Below are 25,852 nucleotides of genomic sequence, written 5' to 3' on the forward strand. Positions count from 1 at the left end.
AAATTCCAGTGTTAGAGCGAGCTCTGCTCCGGGCAGCGGCTCCTGCTCCTCCTGTTCTCAGAGGGGCTCCAGCAGCTGGGCCTGCAGCAGCCACCAAACCACAGCAGCTTGGCTGCAGGAGGGCTTTTCCCCCCCCTTTTCATATGCTGTAAAAATCCTCAACTTGCCATTCTGAAGATATAGCTAGAAACATTTAACTTTACATTAAAATTGCACTTTAGAGCAAGAGGCATTTCATCAAGCTTTAGATGCAGTATGCGACACCTCGAGACGAGGAACGATTATCCTGCCCCGAGATCTTTTCCTAGCTAAACTGACACTAATTGTTTGGGGAGGAGCAGAATAACATCTTCAAGTGCTTCCTAAAGGACGTCTGCGCTCTGACTAGCGGGCATCATGTTGGAAAGAGATGGGTTCAGTTCCAAACGATTTACTGGACCAGAGCCAAGCCGGTGTTGGGAAAATACTGCAGTCACATGGAAGTAACAGATTCATAAACACTGAAATCAAAGTGTTTAAGACATGGAGAAATTCAGAAGGAATAAGCAGTAACTGAACACAAGAAAGTAATCACACGAATTACAAATATATTTAAATCTTGGACCTGGGGAATATACACAGCCTTTTAGGAAAGAATGAACGATTCTTATATATTCTGACAGCACTGCATCTTTGGTTTGTTTTCGGTGGTTGGAGGGACGTGAATGGGAACCACGTTGTTGCTTGGAGACATATCGTTTTCACGTCTGTCGGACATTTGCTTCTGTGAAACGATACGATAGATCTCTGGAAGACGAGAAAGAGCCGGTCATTACGAGCAACAGCAGCAAAGCAGCACCAGAAACAAGCTGGGGAAGCCAAGCATCATACGAAACATATAAAGATTTCCGGTCATTTTTCACGAAATACATAGGCAACGCCTAGGAGCTTTCACAAACTCACTTGTGACACCGCCTGCGTTTAGGAAGTGAGCAAATGTAATGACGTGAGCCACGTGGAAGTCACTGTGTGGCTCAGCTTCAGAAGCAGGGATGAAATACGGACTCCAGACAAAGAAATTCCAGCCTGAGCTGGAGAGCAGGGTGGAATCCCGGTCCCTTTCCTGGCCCGCTGCCAGGAGGGAACGCGGCGCGCCCCGCGCTCGAAGCCTTCCCGGGCTCCTGCGGCTCTGCTCGGTGCACTGCACGAGCGCCCGTGCAGCTGCGTGCCAGGAAGGTGCCACCGCGTGCGGGGCGTCACCCCGCAACGGAAAAGAGACCAAAAATAGAAGAGAACACGGGGAACTTAATGGCCTCAAATGTGACTACGCAAGCAAGTTTAAAAGCAAGCTTGCTGAAGCTTGATTTAATAAAAAACAGTTTGAAAGCGTTCCAGATGGAGGCAGAAGCCGTCCTGCAATGACGGCACTGCAGCTGCCCAGGGCAGCCCGTGCGCTCGGCTCCTCTGGACGCGGCTCGGCAGGCAACTCCGGTGCAAAAAGGCAAAGGTCCAAGTTCTTCTGAGGGCTCCAAGTCTCTTGTGGGCTGGATGGGATGGCCCAACACACCCTGCCCCGTGACCCCGGCGCGAGAAACGGCTTCTCCGGCAGACATTGTCACTAGTGAGGGCCATGGAGGCCGACGTCAGCGCTGCCGAGGGCTGCCCGCCCGGCTGAGCCTCTGCCCTGCGACAGGAGGGAGCGACGGCACCAGGGAGCTACAAAGGGACCAGGGAGCTACAAAACCATCCCGGCAGACAGGCTGCCACGAGGGACAAGGGTTGCGAGGAGGCCACACCGAGCTAGGCCACCAGCACACGCAATCCGGGCCGAGGGAGCTGCGCCTGCCCTGGGGCTGCTGGGTTAGGGACAGAGAACACGTGGGCCTCCGGGTGGCACCTGGAAAGAATCTGCTCTTTGAGACTCAAAATGGGCAGCTCAAACAGGAATAAACTGTTTGGAAAGCTGGATATTGCATACGCCTGGCTGATATGAACAAACAAGAGCTGCACAAGCTAAAGGATTTTGCAGTTTCACCCTTGCTGGAGTTCACGGTTCTGTCCCACAGTCTCGCACATGAGCGGCTTCGCAAGCTGAGTCATGCGAAATCAATCCCCAAGCCACCTGCGGCGCTCGGTGCCGAGAAGCAGCATGTGCGGAGGTGGGAGGAGGAGGCTCCCGGGTGGCAGCGACCTGCTCCGCATTCCTCAGGACGGGTTTTACAAGCGCGGGGCGCCTGGTTTTGTCCCCGAGCAGAGCGCGGCTCGGCCCTGCCGAACAAGAGCGGGCTTGTGCCGCCACCACACGCGCTCGCAGCAGCGCCGCGGCAATGTGCAGTCCTGAGCAAGTTCACACTCGTCACTAACGTGAAAGGTCACACACCTCCTCCACCCCTGTGTGCTCTGGGGCTCTCTGTAACACCATCACCTTAGAGCAGTCGAAGATCTTGGAGCTGCATACTAAAGCCTTAACAATCTTAATAGCAACCATTTACCTACTGATAAAGCTTCTTTCCCTTTTGACTCTGAGAAGATGCTCCTTTTTGCATCTGCCCTCATCTTCAAGGGTCCTGCAAGAACAGAGCAGCAGAGCTGCTCGAGCAGCGCGAGGGCCCCGTGGTTGGTGTCTGTTGGCCCTTCTCCCTCCTTGGCAGGGAACATTCGCACAGCCGGAGCTCTGCAGAGCCAGGAGGGAGATGGTGGCAGCTTGAACCTGCTCTACCCGGGGCCAAACGCCCCGCGGCAGAGCCTGCGGCACCGAGAGCAGCGCCGGGAACGCCGCCCGCACGGAGACCGGCACTTTTTAAAGGAAGACGCCGCACTTCATTCTCTGCTCAGACACTGAGTAAGCCCTTATTGAGAGAGCACATTCAGCAGAAAGCATCACTGCGTAATTGGTAATTCCGAGAGACAGGCATTGCACTGGGAGGGCTGGGAAAAGGACACTGCTGCCTGAGGAGCTGCCCGCTCCTTGTCTGCTCAGCCAGCGCTGCTATTTAATTCATTTTCAGGTGCGCAGGGCAAAAGAGAGGAAATCCCTAGCTTTCTTGACATTAATGTTCTGTGATGTTGTTTCCTCGAGACAGAACTCCTTGGAGACAAAACCACAGCAAAACACAGTAAACAAACACCACGGAGCAAGGGGAGCGCAGGCAGAGTCCAGGGGACATGGAGGATGCTTTACCTTTCTATAAGCCTCAGTGGATGCAGTTACACAAGAAGCCCCACCTGTTTGGCCAGGAGCTGCCAAAGGGGCTTCACATACACAAGAGTCAGCCCGGGAAGTCTAGATATCCTGCAGCAGAGGAGTTTGGATAGGGACCTTTACTCTAAGCCACAGCAGGAAAAGGTGCCCAAACCCCGACAAGCACCGCAGAGCAGGTCAACAGCAGAGGGGGTTCTGCTGCAGAACGGAGTCGCAGACGCTGTTCAGGGAAGATCAGAGCGAGCGTGGGCCAGGGGCCTCCGCAGAGGGCAGCTCCCAGCATGGCCAGCGCCCGCCGGGCTGCTGCAGCCGCATCCCCTGCTTCTGGCAACCACCTCCACCCGCAGCCCGTGGCTTTTCCAGCTTGCTTCTTCAGAGGAGAGCCAGTATTCCAGCCTCTGGCACCACGCCGAGAGCGACCTTGCCCAACACACGCGGCCCCTCCACGATTCCGCGGAGTCACCCTGAAAGCCACATTCCTAAGATGACTGCTCGCCTCTCTCCTTCAAAGCAAATCATTAACAGAACGAGCCAGTTGTGAGGTGTTATCAGGAAGTTTATTGGCAGAACATTCTTCCTCTGCATGCCAGTCAGAGATGGAGGCAACCTGCTGCTAATGCATTATTTACTTCAGCTTTATCTCCCTGAAACAGGAGCTTATGTCTGGAGCCAGCCACATGCTCACTAATCAGCACCAGTGTTTCCTCCAGCACAGCCGAACCCCTCCTGAACAGGGACGCTGTCTGCACACCCAAGAGCTCTCTACCTAAAACACCGTCACAACAACACGTCTTTTTTTGTGGAAAAGCAACAGCCCTAACGATCTGTCAGCATCTGAGGGCAAATTCCAGTCACTCGTTCTGCCATTACAGACTGCACTCCCTTGCGGGGAAGCTAAACCCGGAAATCAAGCTGCCACTAATTAGAATCCAAAGTAAGTTCTGGAATAAAAGGGGCTGCTGGAAGAGATGAAAGAGCCTAGTCCGTCCCGAGAGGGAAACTGCTTCCCCGTAGCAGCAGCGGGACACGGGACCTGAGCATCGCCCTGCTCGGTGGGAGAGCCTGGGCACGCAGCAAACTCCTCTTTAGCCACCACCAGCAGAAGATGCTGCAAGAGGAGATTGCAGGCGATTAGGTGACCATTTCAAGCTGGATATGGCCCAGCCCAACAGCCAGCCTGGGGGGAATAAACTGCTTGTGGTATCAAAATCAAAACACATTTTGTGTGTTTTTATTTAGGCTGGGGCTGAAAAAGCACAGCAGTTAAATACTGTCCTTTAGCCGAGAGTCCTCATCCCTCTGAAAATGGAAAGGGCAGACAGCAAAGCTGGAGGGTGGTTCTGCAGCACGTGCAATGCATTTGGCCAGATTCTGACCTCAACGTTCAGCAGCTCCTCCTAAGGGAAAGGAGCTACCAAAAGACACATGGATAAAGGCAGAAGCTTTAGGTTCCAGCAGTTACAATCAAGCAATAATCAAGGTGCTTGCCCCAAAATACCAAGGCTGGTTTCACATAAGCACACGCGACAAGACTGCCTTTAGGTGGGTGAAGGAAATGGGAGTCCATGAAGCACCTCAGCCAGATACCATCACGCTCAGCCACTCCTTAGCCACCCACCCTCCAATGCCATCAGAGCTTGCTCATGAGGGAGTCATGGATCAGCTTGCAACTTTTTTCCTTTTTGGGAATCTGTGCCATGTTGAGTTTGCAACTTCCCAACTGCTTACAGTAGACTGCAGTTAAAAGGGAGCCACACTGGTGGGTCACAGTAAGCAAACTCAAGGTCTAGCTCCAGCCTCATGTCAAAGCAGCGAGATGAACGACACCTCTATGGCCCTGTGTACTCATACACCACTGCTTAGGACCACACTGTCAAAACAGAGTCAAAATCTACCTCTTACAATTAAAGTTAGGAGGAGAATTAGAGGATACAGGCAGAAGGCATGTAGTAGAGGCATTACTGATCTGCTGAATGCTCCAGCAACCTATGAACTCTCTCTCACACCCTCTCTCCACAGCTAGGGTATTCAGAAGGCACTTGAAAAAAAAATAATTAAAAATGCCATGGAATTTATAATAATTGGATTATATTAAATAGCTTCCTAATTGCCACCTCACCTGCATATTCCAGTGTGAAACATTCCTCAACCCCTTTATAGTGTGTTTTTAAAAGAAGGTCTAAACGATCTGGCAAAAAGAAGAAAATCCAAATCCAACTATGTGCTCAGAGAAGTGAGATCTGACTAATAGCAACGTGCAGTTTAGAAGTGCTGCTGGCTCATACCAAGAACATCGCATAGGCTGGCACATGTCAGGAAGGAGGAAGCCTAAATTTGAAGTTTGGAAACATGTTGGAAGCACTCAGAGAAAACAGATGCAACTCCCTGATCCACCTAAAACAGAAAGACGTATCACAACAACAACAAAGCGGCCAGATGCTTTGAAGAGTCAGCCTGGAGCTTTGGAGAGGCATTTGTGAAGGCTGAGAGTCACTAAACTTCAAACACTGCACGTGCTGCTCTTGTCCTGCTTTGCCCAGGCCACAGCTGCTTCGGTGGGTCACAACTAATTCCCCTGCATGGCTGCAGTTGAATTTTGCTCATCAAACAAGATTTAAGCAGGATATTTTACACACGGAGCACAAAAACTGCAAAACTTGCTCCCATCACATGCTATAGAGGCCAAAGTCTAGTCAGGACTACTAAAAAGCAAGGACAGCAACTCTCCTTCAGCTCAGAAGTCCCTAAACCTCAGACTGCCAAGCAGTGCTCAAAACGAGAGTCAAATAGACTAGACTGACTTCCCCTCTGAAAAACAGCAGCTATTTTAACTTGCTACTTGCATGAAGCAATTCTGTCCCACAAACTCCCTCTCCCATAAACAGACTTGAAGCTGCAGCATATAAAGGGGGCTGACTGGAAAGCAGGAGCAAAGTGAACAGGGGTTTTTGAGTCCAAGGCTGACTTATCAGCTGGGACACTTCAAAAGAATCAGGCTCTGAATCTTTTATCTGTGAAGAATGGTTAAATGGAAAAGTTTTAAACACTTTACAGACAAAGAAATGCCCATTTGCATCTTATCTGGGCAGCACTCTGACCTCCTCCCTCCAAAAAGCAAGCACCAGATGACTCACCTGTCAGAATAGTCTGGAAGGCAGCTTCCACATTTGTAGAGTCTAGAGCAGACGTCTCAATAAAAGACAAACCATTCTTCTCTGTGTGGAGAGAAACACAGTAATTAGAGGGAAGCACCATTTATCTTTCCCCTGTCTGGAAGAACTTCGGTATCAGACTGTGCATGGGATGTTCCTCCTAAGTCATGTGGTACCAGGAAAAAGAATTGGAAGCTGTGGGGTTATGTGATCTCAAAGCAATGCCACCCAATGCTGACAGCTGAATTTACACTCATCCGAGGCACGGGGATCAGTTCAGCGCTGGGTTACTTTGAGGCGTATCTATCTTCATGCATCACTGACAGGGAGAATTTACAGCACTTTCAGGAAATGCGTGAGGAAGTTTCCTATATTATCTTTAACCTCATCAAGTTTCACCGCTTCCCACTTAGTTAAATAAAACCCTGCGCCAAAGCAAACGTCTCAACCCATTGTTTTGTACAGCTTGGGCACAGGAAGGCTCAGCGTGAGCTGCACGAAAGCTCCAGGCTCCTCCCCAGGCTGCCTCTCCCACGAGGAAGGTACTTGGGAACCTTGAGCTTAGGTGACATGAGGGTGCACGTTTCAGTGAAGACACGGCCGTCTCAGTCCCACACAGGGCTCAAAAAAACAAGGGCAAGCAGAGTTGCATTTTGCTTTTAAGAGCTCTGAGGAGCTGTATTTCCCAGCCTTTTGGCTTTATTGGTAGTTAACCAAAAGCACGATGTGAAAAAGTATTTTTGCAAGCATATCACAGCAGCTAATTTAATAAAACTAGCTGTATAAAGGGGAAGGATAGTCCTGCATCTGCAGGCAGACACCTCACTGGTCATAAACATCATATAAACAGCTACAAAAACCTTCAATGCAAGAAACACAGCTACACTCCAGGATGAAGGAAATCGGCCCTGAAACGAGCTAGGATTTACAGAAACTACAATAACCTTTAAAATTATTTTTACAAGGTTAGCTCTTAATTATGAAAGGTAGACTGCATTGTGTCTCCAATTAGAAAGCCTGCTCACCTAACAGCACACGCTCAGGGTTTGAGAACAGCTGATACAAAGAAAACAACACACAGATGGTAATGTTACCACGATGCAGCAGGCTCAAACCTAAAGCCATAGCTGCAGTTTCTGTGAGAAAAGCAGTCCATAGGCGTGAGACTAAAGCTGGCTTAAAACCAGCTTCAGTGCCTCTGGCTGGTTCTTGAAATTGCATCAGCATTTTCATTTTACCAGGCTTCATTTTCAACTGTGTAAAAACACGACAAACATTAGCCTACATCACTGATGAACATCACCAGCAGCAATCCTGCCCTCTTACCTGGACACACACGTAACTCAGACACTGTACGAGGGAGGCAGATCCCCAGACAGTCGGCATTAGGGAATGATTTTGAGTTCACCAACCTGCAAAAGCTCTGGCCTCATCCGTAGGGACCGCTCTCAGGTGGCGCAGGTCACTCTTGTTCCCCACGAGCATGATCACTATGTTGCTGTCAGCGTGGTCGCGCAGCTCTTTCAACCATCGCTCCACGTTCTCGTAAGTAAGGTGCTTAGCAATGTCATAAACCAGGAGTGCCCCTACAGCACCACGGTAATACCTGCGAGTAAAAACCATGCGTTAGAGAGTCATCGAGAAGCAGCATGAGTAAAACTGACTGCTTGCCGGGCAATAATGGGAAATAGCTATGACTGAGACAGCAGCTTAAAGAGCATCCAGGGGCAGGGTTTGGGGGACACAGGCAGTTGATGTACAGCAGAAAGTGGGTTATGTCACAGGACCACGAGAGCTGTGGGGACTGCTCAGAGTTTGTGGGTAACCTGAGCCCAGGCCTGAGGGCACCACTGTTAAGTTACCCTGGGCCATGTGGGTGAAGCAGGGGGATCTATAGGGAGCTACTGTCACCTTCTACCTCTGACCCACTCCTGAAAATTCTCCCCTCCCACTGCACTGGGTACCAGGGCAGGGCCTGCAGTGATACAGAGACTTTGAAGTGACTCATAGGAGCAGAAAAACACCAACCCTTTAAGCAAGGCTGCAGCTAGTCTCCTTTCAGACCCACAGTGGCACAGTGACATATTCCAGAAGGAAGAGGTTGCATTTTCCCACACTTGATTATCTTCAGCTTTTGCCATGCTACTTTTTCAATTAAATTAGCATGCAAAAGGAGCAGTCTTTCCTTAGCACTACATTAGTTTCTGGTTTTTAGTTACCACTCACAGAACCTTAATGAATACAATACTGTTTTATCAATTACTAGTATTTAAAGAAGTCTCTCAAAGGTCGTCTTTCACCCCGGGCCAGAAGTACCTTCAGTTATATTGTGAGAGCACAAAAAGTAAAGCAATTTGTGCAGGTCTATGCTATGTCAACCTTCTGGACAGCAGGGTAAGACTCCGGCTTCCTTCCCTGGTAAGTTGTGAATATTATATAATAAAATACAAACATCCAGAATACTCCAAGGAAGCAGAGGCCCCAAAATTACCTCCCTCCACAAAAGCTTCTCTCTGGCAATACAAACTATCACTTACGCCGATGTTATAGCTCGATACCGTTCCTGCCCCGCTGTGTCCCAAATCTGAGCCTTTATTGTCTTCCCATCAACTTGAATGCTCCTTGTGGCAAACTCCACTCCGATGGTGCTTTTGCTTTCCAAGTTAAACTCATTGCGAGTGAATCGAGACAGAAGGTTACTCTTGCCTACTCCAGAGTCTCCAATAAGCACAACTACAAGGCAAGAAAAATGACATTACAATCAGATGCAGGTCACACATTGAGAATCATCAGTAATAAACATACTCATCTTCCAGATGAAGAAAAACATAGCAAAATATTGCCTCCTTGTCATGGGTTTATTCTCCATGATTTGAGGTTATTAGAGAACCAGTTCTGCCAGATTCACCAGTATTTTGAACAGACTCTGGACTGGAATCTTAGTCACTGTATTTCAGTCTCCTTTGCCCAACCCTGAAGGACATTCTTCCTCCAGGAAGAGTACACATGGCTCACTGCAAAAGTCAGCACTTCACGAGCGACAGTTTGGATTTCACACGCTTGTAATAACGCTAGAACTAAAAGTCAGCTGAAGCTCTTATCAGTTAGCTGTTTTGCTGAAGCAGAAGTCCAAAATGCAGTGCAAGATAGCAGGCTTTGCCTCCCTCTCACTCTTCAGGCCTTTGCAGAAGAGAGGTTCTCCACTAGCACAGGCAAATTCGTAACTGCAGAAAAACAACAACCCAGACTAGCGCTGTGACTCCTGAGGGCTTCGGGCCAGAGCCTGAAGTGGCTCTGAAATGAGGCCGGGACTATCATTTCTGGCTCTGAATGAGAGCCACCCTCATTCCGGCTGAACCTCCGCTGCCACGATGGGTGCTAGGGTTAACAGGAGATTGATAGAGTTTAAAGTCCGAAGTAAAAAAAAAGACCCATGATTCATTTTAACATCCTGTAAAGCTGAGTCGTAAAAGCTGAGTGTAACATAAAACTCACTACCAAGACACCAGAAGTTAGGCCACTAAATGAGACACACCGAGGCACAGGCCACACCAAGAGCAGCCTCCCCAGATGATCTCACACGCAATGAAAGATTAAAGGCCTGAACTGATAACAGGAGAAGGAAATGGAGGAGAAAGAGGATGAGTAAGATCCAGGAGAAAAAAGGCGATAACCTTCATTAAGTTGGCAGTAAATCAAGGGTAGACCAAGGAAAAGTGTCCACACTTGAGTTAAAAAAAAAAAAAAATGGCAGGAGTGTTTGTTTTGAAAAGAAAAAATAGTCACAGACATGATTTAAGACACTGTAGTACAATGCTATGAAAGCTGCCTGGTACAACAAATAAATGAGTGCAATGAACAGGAGAAGCTTCACCAAACCCGAGGCCAGAGGAGCAAAACCTCCCGTCTGCTGCAGGCAGCTCCAATCCGCAGCCTTCTGGACACCATCTTCTATTTCAATAATGCAGAGCGCTTCTGGCAAATGGAATTTTCCTTGACTCTAGCACCAGAGAGGCACTTTTTAAACTCCATCCACAATATGAAATTTGAAGCAGGCGCTGGCTTCAAAACAGTCTTGTACTTCATTGAAACAAGCACCTTTCCAGCTCGCTCTGCCGGCCGACGGAGCCAGCGGCCGGGCAAGCTGCAGGGGCTGCACCGAGCGCGCAGCGGCTCCTCAGCCGCTTCTCTTTACGGAGGTGACAAGCGGGTGGGGGAAATGTGGCCCTGCTGAACACAAACACTGTCCTGCTTTCCTCGTGACAGGGCAGCGCGGTTTGGTGCCAGCTGCCCCGACACAGAAGACGCCGAGCTAATAAACTCGGCACTGGGGACAGGGCACTGAATTGCATCATCATCACTGGCAAAATGCCACAGGGTTCCACTTGCACTGGCAAGGAAATAAGACCTTCAAAGCTGCTTTGGCAGGTTTGGGCCACAGCTTTGCATTTGTGACAAGGAAGTTCCCGGCAGGAAGACTTGGGAAGTCCCTCAGCACCCATTTACCTTCTGTTCCTGCAGGCACCCTGGCTAGGCCAGGGGCTAAAGGGACGCCCTTCACCCAAATCATTTATCCAGCACATTGCATCATAAGTCTATTAAGTAGCAATATCAATTAGTTTAGCAGCATCTCCTCACAAATATTTTGCTATTCAATGCATCTTTAAAAGTAGTTTTGAGGAGAGAGGCTATTTTAAGTCCTTCACCAGATTTTTCTTACCTTGCCCAAATCCCATGTTGCTTTTGTTCTGAACAGTTTCCAGCACCAGATTAATCTATGTCCCACTTAAGGAGGGGAGGGGATGGAACATTAGGCTTTCCTTCTCAAAACCTGATATTTCCTCCATTTAACTGGGCCACAGCAGCTCCTCTCACGCACGGGCACGAGGACGGATGCAGATGTCAGCAGGAGCCCGACACTCCGCACATCCTCCCCGCTCCTGCCAGGCTGAGCAAACATCACTCTTTGGAAATAATCATGAACTGATAAACAGCTCTAGTAGTCTCCCCATTTTAATTTTGCTTTCCTCCTCAAACCATCTCAGTTTGATATTTCATACTATATAGCACTCCCATATATTATATTTTTAGCCTAGAAACACTAGGAATAACCTGGGATTAACCCATTCTGGCTGTCCCAGACAAACAGTTTCAGGGGGCCGAGGGATGGCAATCATGGCATCTAGTTCCGTATTAAGGCTAATTGTTCCTGCACACACAATCCTATTGGGCTCCTCTTCCAGAAATTCACTCTTAATACTGCCATCCAATTTTCAGGAGAAATTAGTGGTCGGCCAATCGTGGTATTCGTGTGCCAGCGCTGTCCATTAGCTTATTAGTTTCTTCTCCCAGCGGTGTTTACACTGGGTTATTTACAGACAGCAACCACATCTTCTCTCAGCCTTGCTCTGCTAGCTAAATACGCCAACCTCTCAAATGCTTCACTGTGAATAGTCTTTCCAGCTACCCCAGCATTGTCCTGCAAGTATTTTGATTTATTTCTCTTCCACAATGAGAACTGCATCCAATATTCCAGGGGAGACCTCATTGGTGATATATAGAGGGATTTTAATATTTCCAGCTCTACTACAATTATTTCGTCTCGGTGGCTTAGTCAGCTTGTGATCGCACCTAATCGTAGCAGCTTTCAGGTGTCAGGTTTTTATTTTACTAAGCTTTTAGTTTACCGAGTTCGTACAGCCCCGTGCATAAGACCTCGCGTTCTGAATCGCGCTGCACAGACAGGACTGCAGTCATCTTCATCGCCCAGTCTTCCTCCTAGTCCTGTGCTCTGATCCTCCTCTGCACTGACACCGCCACCAGCCAATTCATTACCACATCAGCACTAGAAGGATTGAAGTTTAGAGGAAGCTTTGAGCAAATTTAGACACAAGACCAATCCTTGAAAAACTCCCTCAATAACCTTCTTCACTTCCCTTAGACCACTAGCACTTTTTTTGCTTCTTTTTTAAAGGCTTTTGCAATCAGGCGAGATTTATATTAGGACATCTTTCAAAAAATTGAGACTATCCAAAGTGAATTTTCCCTCCCTCCTGCCCCAGTTGACTGAAGTAGGTCATCTTTACTGGTTTAAGGATGTGCCAGTTCAATATTTGTCACAATCTCCTTTAAATCAATGTATTTAGCCCTCACCCACACAAAGATTTCTTAAAGACAAGTATTTGGTGGGCAAAAGGAATACGAAGCAGTCTAGGCTACTGTAGGAATTTCATTCTGTAAGTTTTAGTCTTAGAGACCCCCTTAGAGAGTGTCTTAGTGTAGGGGACATTCATTACCCATATATACTATTATATATGTAACAGAGCGGGGCCTCTAGGTGCTACTGTAGTAAAGCAGAAAAGCAGGTAGGTTTGCTGCAGCACAAAGGTGCCTTTACATCAAACACAGCGAAAGGCGCGGGGCATGCAAGCATTTTACAGAGCAGTGCCTCTCATTGAACCCTTTTTCCTTACATATTTCTATAATCAAAGGGCACAAGACGAAAACACATGCCTCAAATCCAAACCAACAGGTCCGCACAGTTTCACAGCATTTCTTCAATACCAGACAAGCTGGATAAATGTGCAAGATGTAAAGTAGGAGGTAAATACCTAAAACTGGAGGGTATTTTTCTAACAGGCAGCTGACAGATGCTGCAAGTCAGGTCTGCATTCAGAAACAAGAGGTTTAGCCCCAAAGCCAGAGCTGCAGACAGTCAGGGTACAGATCTAAGGCCCTCCAGCTCTGCTTGGGAAGAACTCTTCTACAAGTGAGGTTGCATACAAGGATGGAAGAATACAAAGAGGCATGGAGATGGACAACCAGAATTTACCAAAACCGTGCCTTTTTAGCATATGCTAAGCCTCAGCGTAGCCAGGAGGGCATTTTGTAGCAGGTGCTCCAATTTAATAGTAGGACGGCATAGGTAGGTTCGGATTACACCCACCAGCACAGTCAGACAGGCTGTAACACACAGCCACTGTCAGCGGCTGACAAAGCAAAACCAGAGGTCTCAAAGAGCCCAGTGGCAGTTTAATTCAAGGGTAGTAAGAGCCAGCTAGACTGCAGACTATCATCCCATTATTTTAAAGCAAGTCAAACCGTGAACTCAGCCTCAAATTATCACCAGCTTTAAAGTTCGTAAACTCGACGGAACAGTCCTCGTGGATTAAGTGTCTTTAGAGACCAACACCCTGTCCGACAGCAGCCAAGAGCAGATGCCTGAGAAACATTATGAAAAGAGAACAAACAAACTTATCTTTGTCCCAGCAGGTCCTAACATCTCCAAACAAGCAGTACCCTCAGTCTTTCCATTCTTACCATCACAATAAAAATGCCTCAGATATTTTTCTTCCCCTATGAATCTGAAACCTTTCAAAGCCAGTTACACCTTCTGTTTACGACAACGAACTGCTCCAGAAGTTACACATGCCTTTCATAAGGCTTTACTTCCCTTTGTTCGAGCCTGCTGATGAATAAAAGCAGCATTAAGATTATCCAAAGAAATTACGAGAAACAGAAGGCAATCATTCCCTGTTTGTCTAGATCACTCATTTGCATTCTGATAAAGCTGCACTTCATTTCACATTAAGGCATATGAACGCTTTAGTTCTCTCACAATTATTGTGATGCCTTTCCCTCTCTTTTTAACTGTCATATCCCCTTCAAAATGGGTATGACCGTCCTGCCTACGTTTCCCTCCACTCCCAAAGAAGCTCTTGTCTCAAACAAGGGCATAGTATTCCCATTAAGTTCTCGGTTCCTCTTTCAGTAATTTTTCGCATACTGCTTTTGGACCAGCACTAAGTAACAAGAACTATTGGCGATAACTGCAAGATCTTTCCAGAAGGGAGACAGTTTATTCAGAATCCCCATCACATTTACGTATTTACAAGTGCTCTCCCTATCTGTATTATCCTGCATTTATGTCATGGTATTTCTGCTATCAATCCCCGTTACGGGACATTGCCCGAGCTTCCCGCAGTCTCCTTTGGCATCGACGGACCCGAGTCGTCACTTCCCGTCACCATTTCCACAGCACCCCCAACTGCAAGAGCATCTACCAGCTAGCTCAAACATGAGCAGCTTTAGGTTGAGACAACCAAATAAACTACCTTTGAACCCTCCTGTATACCCGGATCCCAGCTTTATGCAATATTTCAAGAGCTCAGCAGAAGAGAGCAAGTCTCCCTGCAAACCCTGTCGCGCTTTTCTTCTCACCCTTCATAGCTCCAACATTAGTCACAAACATATCACTGAGAGAGCTTATAAATATGTAATGCGATGGTTTGATAACTTGTGTACATAAGTACTTAAAATAAGACTGTTCAATGCACTTAAATCAGTGGGCAAAATGGCTTTGGCCTACACTGCAAGAGGAGAAAAGAGGCACTTTTTGGAACTGACTTGATTTTAGGTGCAGTACAGATGACTGATTTATATTTGGCCACTTAGAAATAATGCCATGTTTTGCACATGGAAAATGAACAAGAGAGACAAAGAAAATGAAAAAAAAAAAAATTCAAGGTTATCAGAGGAAATAACGCCGTCTTTTTCATTTAGGAGGCTTCCTTACATGAGGCCAAGAATTGCATGTCTCACCATCACAGGGTACTAAGCAGACTTACAAACCCTAAACTCAAAGTCCCAGGACGGCACCACAATAAACAGCTATTTAGAGCACACCCAGACATATTTTAAATATGCGACTTTTAAAACGCAGAAGCCAGCAACCTAGAAGCATCACCCTTTGAGCATCTGTTTCTCAGCAGGATTGCTGAGCCTTGAATGCAGAGCAGCGCTTTGCTCTTCAGGGCACGAACGGGGAGCCCTTCCCACAGCCCGCAGCTCCTTTACCCAGCGCAGGGCCGCGCGGGAGGCCCAGGGCCGCCCGCTCCGCTCGGCCGGGCCGGGCAGGCAGGGCCGCCGCCGGGAACGGGAGCCCCACGCGCCGCCCGGGAAGGGCTGAAAGCCCCGCAAGACGCCGGGCCAGGCGGCCCCGCCGCATCACGACGCCTCCCGCCAGGGCTCAGCGCACGAACGAGCCGTTTTCTTGGCGGGGCCCACAACGCCCGCCCGCCCGCCGCCCTTGTGGGGCAAACCCCGGCGCCGGGAGGCGGCCGCTGTCCCCCCGCCCGCCGCCTCCCCGGGAGGGCGGCCCGGCGCGGCGCTACCTTTGAACAGATAGTCGTACTCGTCGTCGCGGGTGCCCATGGCGGCGGCGCGGGGACACCGGGGAGCGGGACAGGCGACGGGAGCGGCCGCACCCCTCCCTGCAGCCGCCGCGGCGCTTCCGCCCTGCGCGCGCCGCCGCTTCCGGGGCAGCACCGCCCCCCCGCGCGCGCCGCCCCGGCCCTGCCGGCCGCCGTAGCGGCCTCTAGGCGCGGGCGGGGTCAGCGCGGCCAGGCGGTTCCATGGTGTAATGGTTAGCACTCTGGACTCTGAATCCAGCGATCCGAGTTCAAATCTCGGTGGAACCTACACCCTATTTTCTTCCCCCCCCTTTCATTTTTTTTTTTTTCCTCTCTCGCCCTGCACCTAACGACACCTCAGTGAACTCTTGTTTAACGAGGTGCCTCCCTTTAGGGTATTTACCCCAGCACAAGAGTCCCGTCAGGGTCCGGGGAGCCCGGCGGCGGCTGCAGTCCCGTCCGTCCTTGGGCCCAGGGCCACGTCCAGCACGTCCCAGGCCTTGGGGCACAAAACCTGCTCGGCGGGTAGGGCTTCCAGTGTCCACCTTTGAGTCCTGCGTGCGTGGGGATGAATCACGGTTACTGGCATTGCAATGTGGGGGTAAATCATACTTAGGGGCACTGCAACCTGGGGATAAATTGTGTTTACGGGCATTGCAATGTGGGGATAAATTCAATTTATGGGCATTGCAATGTGGGAATAAATGGCACTTATGGGCATTGCAATGTGGGGATAAACTGCACTTATGGGCATTGCAACATGGGGGTAAATTGAATTTATGGGCATTGCAATGTAGGAATAAATGGTGCTTATAGGCATTGCAACGTGGGGCTAAATCACACTTAGGGACATTTCAAGGCCAGACCTCGCAGGAGCTGGCAGCCTTCAGGGAGCAGCATGGGGACAAAGTCTCCAAGCAAATGTGTGACCTCCGAGTTGGACCTTTTTTTCAAATCCTGTTCATGCAGATTCAGAAGGAGCCTGCAAATGCGTCTGGGCTGCTCTGGCTACTCCGAAGTTCTCTCTGTGCAGCGAGTCGTGCATTAAAGTTAATAATGGCTTCTCGTGCGTGTAGAGGCTCCGGGGTATTTATAGCTCTGAAGTTGAGGTTTCCATCTCACATCCTATTTTCAGGCTGCCATTGAACTTTGTCATTAGAAAACTGTTAATTTTAACCTGACGTTTCTCAGGCCTAGTTTCACCCTTCAAAGATGCTGTCACTTAAAATAAAAATAAAAAATAACCCATTTGTGTTATTTTTAGTTGGCCTTCTTTAAAAGTAGTTTCGTTTGGGTAATTTGGATTTTGTCAATCAGCTGAGAACCTGTAAACACCCTTTATTTACATTTTTCATATGTGTAAGAGTCACTTCCTCTCGCAGCAAGCTGCGGAAGTTCCTAATCTGGAACTGGCTAGTGAAGAGTATATTGAGAGCAGTAAAGGAGGGCAGCATTGGACTAACAGGGAGAGGTAGAAATGAAAATGCTGTATATTCTGGTCAGTTCTGCACTAATTCTGTTCCTGATCGTGCAAACTCAGGTGAGAAGACACAAACCTTTGGGAAACGCTGTTGGTGGGGAAGACTGTTTTGGTCCCTCGCAGTGGCTGTTGCTGCGTCACAGGCTGCCTGGGACCCCTCCTGTTCTCATGAAACACAGCCGAGAAATAGAGGCCAGGTCTGAAATACCAGAGCACTGATGGTTTTTAATGTGTCAGAAGTCATCCCGCACTGGAAACTCTGCTGCAGGAGCTGCCAATCGTGCCAGTCTTGTGGGAAAACTCGATTAATTGCAAACCCGGAATTTTCATGGTCTCTTAATTCTTCAGGTTGCACTTAGAAATGACCATTTGTGGAGGCAGCACTTTCCAAGCAACTGGAGCAGAGACAAGGCCTGACACTCAGCTGGCTCTGGGGGGTTTAATTTAGCCAAAAAAAAAGCAGAGGTCATGCTCGTAACTGCATATTTATGGTTCCTTCTGGAAATTCATACACCAGTGGCCAAATGAGCCCAGATTTTGCCTCGGCAGCACATTTAACGTGCAGGTTTGTGTCAGGGCCGTCAGCTCCGGCCTGCTCAGCCGCCGCTGCTGCGTGTCCGGCCTCCCCATCACGGCTCCCGCCACCTCCTCCCGAGACCCCAAGAGAAATCCTCACCTGAAAATAATAGGGGGAGCTTTGCCCCGTTTTTGGTGCTCCTAGTTTTCCCACATTAAGGTCAAGGTCTCTCTGCAAAAAGCACTAGTGGGATTTGGCCTGGAAATAGGAGAAAAGGAAATATGGCTGGGCTGTAGTTCAGCAGTAGCGCTGCCGGTCTCAGATTTTCTGACCCTGTATTCCCTGTCCACACTGTGCAAAACCCATTAAATTGCAGCTCAGGGGATGACCTGGAGTCGGAGTTGCCATAATTCAGATTGTCCTCGGATGGTGTTGACCCACATTCCCGATTTCCACACAAAAGGAAACATCGGCTTCCCCCGTCCCAAGGCAGGAAGGACAAAAGCAAAGCCCCACCACCCACCCTGTTCTACCAGAAGAGAGATATTTCCTAAGGGGGAAATCCCATCAATACTTTCCAATTTTCTAACAAGCAACGAATCATTGCAATTATGCAGAGATAATTCAAGCCTTCCAATCCAGCAGTCAAATTGGAGAAGAAAAGTGATTTTTTAGCAGTCACATCCCCCAGCTTGACATAAGTAAACCCAGAGAAGAAAGTGTAAGCATGAAATGCATCCACTGAAATAGCAAATCCCTCTTTCTAGAGCTCTGGACCAAAGCAAAGGCTCTGTGATGCACAAGGAGTTATATATGCAGACAGTTTCTTGCAGAGACCTTTGCAAGTCTTAACCTCATGCTCATTTTGCTGTTTTCTAGGGACCTGCAGAAAGCTAGAGGGGGGAGCAGCTCTAGAAAAGATCAACAAGCTGCTGGAGCCACGTGGGTCTCGAACGGCGTGCGGGCGAGCAGGAAGGTGGACGCTTGGGGAGCAGGGATCGAACGCAGGAGGCTCCGTGACTCGGGCTTCCTCGCGAGGACTGAAGTCAAGACGAAGTCACCAGCTGCCTGTCTCCAGGTGGGGCCTGGGTGCATCATCTGCAGCCTCTGGAGATGTATGAGCAGGATAACACCAGCGGCTCCATCTTAACTGCCAGCCAAGAAATAATTTTTAGACACGGCTCAGAAATCACCTTGCTGTTATTACACTCTGCCATGGACTTCCTTTCCTTCTCTTTTCCTTCTCTTTCCTGCCTGGAGCAATGGGGATGGGTTTAATGTGGCAGGATACCTCTCCTCCTGCCCCTGGGTTTGGGAACCATCCCATGAACCTTCCCCATGAGGATTTTTCTCAAGCCGCTCCAACGACACTCATTTTATTATAGGGTGTGATAAATCCTTCAGGCAAACCAGAGGCTGTAACAACTATAACAGGATTAATTTATTAACTAGAAACCCTGATATTTCAATAATCCCTTTATAAATATGTTAAGGGTTTGTTTTGCCAAGAAAATGACAAAATGTGGCTCATAATCGCAAAGATATTCCTTACAAATCCGCTAGGTGTCCTACTGTTTTCAAGTAATTAGGCTCCAGGGGTTTGGGTTGTTTTCTTTCCTCGCTTTGGCAGAGAGGAATTACTTTCTTTAGCAGAACTAGATCTGGGCCTCCAGGTGGAAGCAGCATGTACGTATGTGGGGTTTTTTGCAACACAGCAGGGCATGTGACACGTAGCAGCGTCTCCTTTGGCCGCTCGTGTTTCCCCCTGGGACCATCTCAAAGTTAGAGCCTGGAAAAGAAAAAGAATCTGCCTTCCTCCCTCGGGAGCGCTGAACGAGATCCGTCAGAGCCAAATCCTCTCCTTAGTCAGCCTGGGCCGCCTATTTATAGGCCTGCTAAAGTGCATCCGACGCTGACCTTAAAGGTAGCAGCAATGTGCATCCTTAATGTGCGCTGGCGGCCAGCGCTGGGGCTGCTCTGCACGGCCGGGGCTGCGTGCTCAACCGGAGGGCAAATGCATGCGAGGAGAGCAGAGAAGGATGGACTTTCCCACCCCAGGAAACACTGAGGGCGCAGCCAGGATGACCGGCTGCTCGGCTGCTCCTTCGTCATGCAACCGGGAGCGCAGACACCGCAGCAAACCGATGGGACTGGGAGACTTTGTGTCCCTCAGCCATCCTGCCATCTCTGCTTTGCGCCAGATCCTAGCCCCATACCCTCTGAAACTGTTCTCGCTATAGATGCACAAAAAGCCTTTTTCATTCCTCCTGTGCCTTCCTTGATTGGCTCTGGGTATTTGCAATGTATGAGTGAGGGGTGACTACAAAGTGATTTTCTTGGTCTTGCCATCGAAACACCTATGTCAGCCTGATAGACATCTCTCTACCAAGCAGTGATTGCTGCATTTAAGAATTCCCATCTCCTTCCCTCTGGTTTCACAGGGCTGCCGCATCTTGAATTTACCCCAGATATACAGGAGGCAAACGAGGAGAAAACTCCTATTAAAAAAAAATAAAAGATGTAGGAGACAAAGATACTCTCAAGCAATGAGTTAGTTCCCTTTTCTGTAGGAGCTCATGGCTAGAAATTCTGCCCACCATTCTCAGCTGTGAAAATAGGCACCAGGCAAGGTATTGGTGCCAGCTTCATCACCAGCTGTGAGGGGAAATCAGAGGGGGAACAAGAGCCTTGTGTCCTTGGCCCACCAGGATTCATTGCCATGGGGCATTTTGCATCCTGGGAAGCGCCAGCATCTGTCCTGTGCCATGTGTTACATTCCTGCCTGTGCCTTTTGCTCTTTGTGTTGAAGGTATGACAGTCATTTTCCTGACAACCTGCAAGAAGATGCTCTGATCTTTCAACTGTATGGTATATATAGATACCTGCTGTAGTACTATCCATATGCAGCATGCACCATATGCTCACTGTGAGGCCAAGTGCAACCTGGACGTTTGCTGCTATACATAACAAATACCTCAAGCCTTGCCATGATTCTGTGCATTATGCATGGGAGCCATCTGGTCCTGCAGCTTAAGAAGCAAACTGAAAATTTGATAAAAGCACAAACAGTCACAATGAGAGAGACTGAAAAGATGTGTTGATATTCCAGGCAGGAGTCTCCTTCTGTGTGTGCGGAGACTAATCTCATAACCCACTGCCTCTTTCATGCTTTTTTCTCTGGAAAGCTGCAGCCGGCAGGTTGCACTCCCGGCTCAGTGACTATCTACACCTTTGGGATGCTAAAAGCACATTTCATGTGCTCGAGTGAACCTCCTGGGACGAGATCTTCCTCGCCAGCCAGCTGTGCAGTAAGCAAGATGTGCAAGATGTTCGGGGAACAGCGTGGTTCATGGAGCCCAGCTCGATCAAGGATTCTGGTTGGTCTAAAATGCACTATTAATTGTGATTAGTCATTAATATTATCTCATTGCTGTGCAGAATTAATAGCTTTTGGTTTTGATAGACTGAAAGAGAAACTTTCTCAGCTTGTCTGGACTTCCCAGCTCTGGAGTGGAGATGTATCCTGGGGCTCTGGATCATCACGGGCAATGGAGGGGGCAGAGATTGGGATGGCTTGGATTTAGTCCAGGGTTTGTGTAACCTACCCAGGTACAGGCTAACTAAAAACTGGCTCAATCTCACTGTGCAACTAGGCCAGTTTTCCCCTATTCTGTTGTTTGGAGGGCACAGGAGAAGGAAGGCAGAAAGGCAGAAATTTGGAAGTCTCTCAGGCAACACGCACACTTCAAACAGGTACAAACATATTTCCTCCAAATTACTGAATTACTCCTACTGAATTCCTCCATTACTGAATTAATGGGAATGGATGCATTGATTCTGCACTCCTACTAAAGATTGCTTCATGTTCTAGCCTGTTTCCAAGCTGGTTAGATGCAATGTGCGTGCAATTCAAGACCTATTTAATTATTCCTATATGAAAACAGTTGAAAAAGTCATTTCTTTGTGAAAACCAAAAAATAATAACATAATTATGCAAATACTGCAGTCATTTCTGCTTTATATAGATTAGCTTCATGCTTGCCTACTCATCTTGCCTTAAAGCAACCAAACCCCTCCAAAAACACAGAATTACAAAGATATTTGCCACTAGCGCAAATTCACTCCATATTTTTAATCTCTCTTTTTAACCTGCGTTGGAAGGTGCACTCTTTGGAGCAGATCCAATCTGCTGTTCCATGTTTGTGTACACAGGATTATGGCAGAACTCTACCATAATGAATGTTACTATTGTTGTTGTTGTTGCTGTTATTATTATATAAGAACAATAATAACCCAAGTCAGTCATTCACCAGTCTCAAGGGTTTAAACTGAAAGTCTTTGTGGGTTTTTCATATTTAACTATTTAAATGCTGCCAAAGTATCCACCTCATATACTATACTTGTAACTCCCTGAACATCTATGTGCCAGGTAGGCTCATGGTCCTAGATACAAAAAAATAATAATAATAAAAAAAAAAGATGGAGTAACAGGCTTGTATTTCCACGCTTTGATCACTCTCTCTCTGCTTTCATGATCTCACTAGGAAAGTTATTTGATGTTTCTTTATTTTGAGCGTCAGCATGGTTCCTGCAAATGTTTGAAGTCATCTTTGCATTTCATTTGTTTTTTGGCAAAGTAGTATCCATCTGCAGGTTAAGAACAGAACATGCAAAAAACTGCATGGGGCTGCAAAGCACAGAATAACACTGAATTTCTGGGCAAATTTCTCCCCTCAGCTGCACTTATACAACTCTGGAGTAGCATCCTCGTCTCTCCCACACTGAAACCCATTCTCATTTCCTTGTGTCGGACCCAGAAGACCTGCCATATATGGATAAACACGATTTCACCACAACTGTTGTAATTTCCTAGGGAAAGTTACAGTCTTAGAGGAAGTGTGTGAAGATGCATTTACAGTACGCGGCCCTCAGTCCTCTAAGAGGACAGATTGCTGTCGCTTGTTCTCTGCTGTCGCTTGTTCTCTGTCAGTAGTTTTCCATACGAACAAGAGGATGATGTAGGGAGAGAACTGCCGAGTGGCCTGGAGCTGAGTTTTCCTCCATGTGCACAAGCAGAGATTCTGCACTGTAGGGGCCAAGTTCATTTTGCAAACATCAGGTTCAACAGCTCTTTCTTTAAACAAAGCACTAGTTTGCTGGAAGGTGATTGATATTTGCTCGTGTGACACTGTTCCCTGGCTGCACATGCTATAGAAAAGCTGTTACGCCCCAACGAGGCAGATTCCCTGGGCTGGAAACCCCAGCCCGGGCTGAGGGAAACACATGGTTTCCTTACAGCAACTGTAATTGCTCTTTGGTATATGGTGCAATTGTTTTTGGTGTCCAAAACAGAACAGAACAAACAAAATAAAACAAAGCAGTTTTGGAAAGGAAAACATAGCATTAGGAAAAGAAGTAGTTGTAAAATAGGAAGTGGTTGGCCTTCAGGAGATAACTCCAGCTGCACTGTTTGGTATCCTGTGTTTCTAGCTATCATAAAAAGGAAAGAAAAAAATGCATTAAATAGCCCAGTACTCCTTCAGCAAATAGCACACCTCCTTTTCTTTAGGTATAACATTTTACATCTTCTGTTCAACAGCTGCAAGTGTCAAAGGCCAAGCCAGAAGCACGAGGAATGCAGAGCCTGAAGTTTTTCAGCAGTCGCTGAAGGCAAAACCATCTAAAGCTGTAGCAGATGTTCGCTTACTTCCTGTCTGCTTATCAGCCCTGCAAAGACACTTCTTTTTTGTGCTTGTTATGCCAAATGTAACTATGGAGATCTAATAGGAGCTGCGCAAGAGCGGGGCAGTGAGTGGTGTTTTACGTATTTGGTTATGAATGATCAAGCGAAATATTATTCTTTCTAAGAAATCACTCGAATTTTTCAGTATGTGCATTAGTCATTCCCCTCTCCCGACATGAAAATGACAGTGTATAAAATAATTTAAGAAACAGGCCATTACTACAGCTCTATGCAGAATAATTTTAATATCATTAATGTTGTTCATTGGCCCTTCGGTAGAGCCCTTTCAATCTGACCTGCCCTTTCAACCAGGACAGACGTTGAGAGGAGTCAGTGTGATGCATTTACCTTACACCAACTGAGCAGTAGTTAGATGAGTCGACTGGTGTTGTTTGCAGTCTGGAGGTAAAAATGTGAATTAGCATCTGCTGAGACACATTTCTGTGGTGAAATTTTTCATTTCCTTCAGCCACCTCCCTTTGCGTTACGGGCAGAATGAGGGCAACGGTTTTTGTGTCCGTGTTCTGCATGTTGTTTCTAGCACACCAAGAAGTAAGGAGCAGTATGTCTAAGCCCAGTGTATTCTCCTAAGGCCTTGAATACGCTACATAAGAAAACATTTAACTACCAAGTTTAAAAACAATCAAATTTTAGTTACACCAAGTAATATAGGTACACCCTGGCTGGTTTAATTCCTTTTTGTGTTTACTTATTAACTACTGTAAATTATAACTTTAATCTGAGTATATGCAATTTAAAACAGAATGTTACTAGCACTCTGAGCTAGTTTGACTATTGACTAGTCGACTGACTTCTACACTGATGCATTTAGATTGACATGCATTCCCATTAGAGGCAAGATCCTGGGCAATAGGATTATTGCTTAAAAGACAGAGGTTTTTCCTCTATGAAGCACAAATGAAAAATTATACTGCAAGTAAATCTTAGCACAGCTGTCTTTTGTTTTGAGGTTTCAACAGTAACAACAACAGCAAAAAAGGATAGTTTTGGAATGGTTCCTCTGGCCCTGTAGACAGGGTTGATACTGTAGACCAAAAATGACAGTCTGCTAGACATGGTTATATATGGCCGTAAGGGAAATGAAGGGTTTCAGGGCAGCAGTTGCTCCACTAGTGTCTGCAAAGGTTCACATAATATTATCACAAAAAAGGGGCACCGCTGCGCCTGTTTTGCAGCTCTCGCATTGCCTCCCCTCCCAGCAGGCTCTGTGCACCTACGCTCAGAGCAGATACATGGGTAACTATTATTGCCGCATTTAAAATGTTGATAGCACCATAAATCTATGGTATTTACAAATGCGGAATTGACGTGAAAAATGCAAATACCAGGCACAGTGGTCCTACTACAGGTGATGATCATAAGAACTAAGGCCCACATCCTTGAAGGAAACAGTCACTCCAGCAGCGTTGATTCCAGGGAAAGGAGGCCTATAAATTCCTCTGAGACTCTCACCTTCCACATGAAACCTGCAGGCCACAAGCTAAGTCACTTTCCTTTCCCTAAGGCCAAGATAAATACGGTCAAGGCAATGCACGAAACAAGAAGACAGCAAAATTGTTGAAGATGAAGAGATGAGGGGCTTTAAGAGGAGGAAAGATTTGCAGAAAGAAAAAAAAAAGGCATATTTGATGTATGTACTGCTGAAAGTTGCCTGAAGCATCTGCGAATACACTGCAAAAGGCACAAAGCTGAAAGAAGGAGGTGGAAAAAAAGGCGTAAGCTTGCCTGAGCTCAGAGCTGAGTATGGGAATGTGAGGAGGTGAGCACAATTCCTGGGGCGAGTTCCTAGCAGGGGGTAACCAAGATATTCAAGGAGTAACCTATGTACTAGACAAGCAAATCTTTAGCTTCAGTTCTGTAGATACTATAGATCAGTATTTAGCTTTAGGCTGTAAGGGATAGCCTAGCAGGAAGCAGGATAGAAGAGATGCCTTAACAAGGCTTCATTGTAATAAAAATTAATTCAGTTTAATAATTTATTCTCTTTTAAATTAACATGTTGGAAAAGCTGCCATTCCCTGGCCTTCTGGTAAACGCTTTTGCATCTGTTTTCTATTGTTTCCTCCTTGAAAAAAAATCCCTGTCCCTAACAGGAACCATCAGCAGCATGGAACAAATTGACTTGCCAAGGACATTTCCTCCAAGCACATTATTTACACTAGAAGTATTCATTTTTGTATTACAAGTCAGACGGTGATTTAAAGAATTTGCTGTATATCAAAACAGCTTTGTGCTGCCTTTTTGAATCAAATTCAAGCTTGATTAAAGGAATTACTTCTCTTACATCAATATTGGCCACACTTTTTGTTTCAAGGAGTGATCAAGCAGTGTCTAATTAATCCAGTGTCCCCAGGTAGGAGGGGTACATATTGGATATGGTCCTTCACTCTCTTTTCTGCTGGTAGCAGGTTGCTGTCAGGACATAAGTGGGATGGAGCAGATGCTTGGGATGCTTTGGGGCAGCTTGGATTAAACAAACAGGTTTTGTCTTATATTCTCAATGTGTTTTGATTTGTGCTCACTCTCATCTCCTCTGTCCACTCCAGGTTGTGGACCAGTTGCTAAGA

General features: G+C 47.3%; 1 protein-coding gene and 1 non-coding gene across 2 annotated transcripts; one reads left to right on the plus strand and one right to left on the minus strand.

Moving 5' to 3' along the window:
* Positions 1 to 567: 567 nt before the first annotated feature.
* Positions 568 to 15,630, minus strand: RAB11A (RAB11A, member RAS oncogene family). Its single transcript, XM_088534638.1, has 5 exons — positions 15,507 to 15,630; positions 8,871 to 9,066; positions 7,746 to 7,939; positions 6,316 to 6,396; positions 568 to 786 (listed from the first exon to the last, which is right to left on the minus strand). Exons 1-5 carry the CDS (start codon positions 15,544 to 15,546, stop codon positions 647 to 649), a joined length of 651 nt encoding a protein of 216 aa, XP_088390764.1. The 5' UTR covers positions 15,547 to 15,630; the 3' UTR covers positions 568 to 646.
* A 110-nt stretch (positions 15,631 to 15,740) lies between these two features.
* On the plus strand, positions 15,741 to 15,812 carry TRNAQ-CUG (transfer RNA glutamine (anticodon CUG)). Its single transcript has one exon. It is a non-coding gene; the product is annotated as a tRNA-Gln (tRNA).
* Positions 15,813 to 25,852: the final 10,040 nt, after the last annotated feature.

This window comes from Tinamus guttatus, unplaced genomic scaffold (assembly GCF_059628265.1).
Source record: "Tinamus guttatus ecotype Peru unplaced genomic scaffold, ASM5962826v1 Tinamus_guttatus_pri_ptg000004l, whole genome shotgun sequence".
In the NCBI taxonomy this organism is placed as follows: Eukaryota; Metazoa; Chordata; class Aves; order Tinamiformes; family Tinamidae; genus Tinamus; species Tinamus guttatus.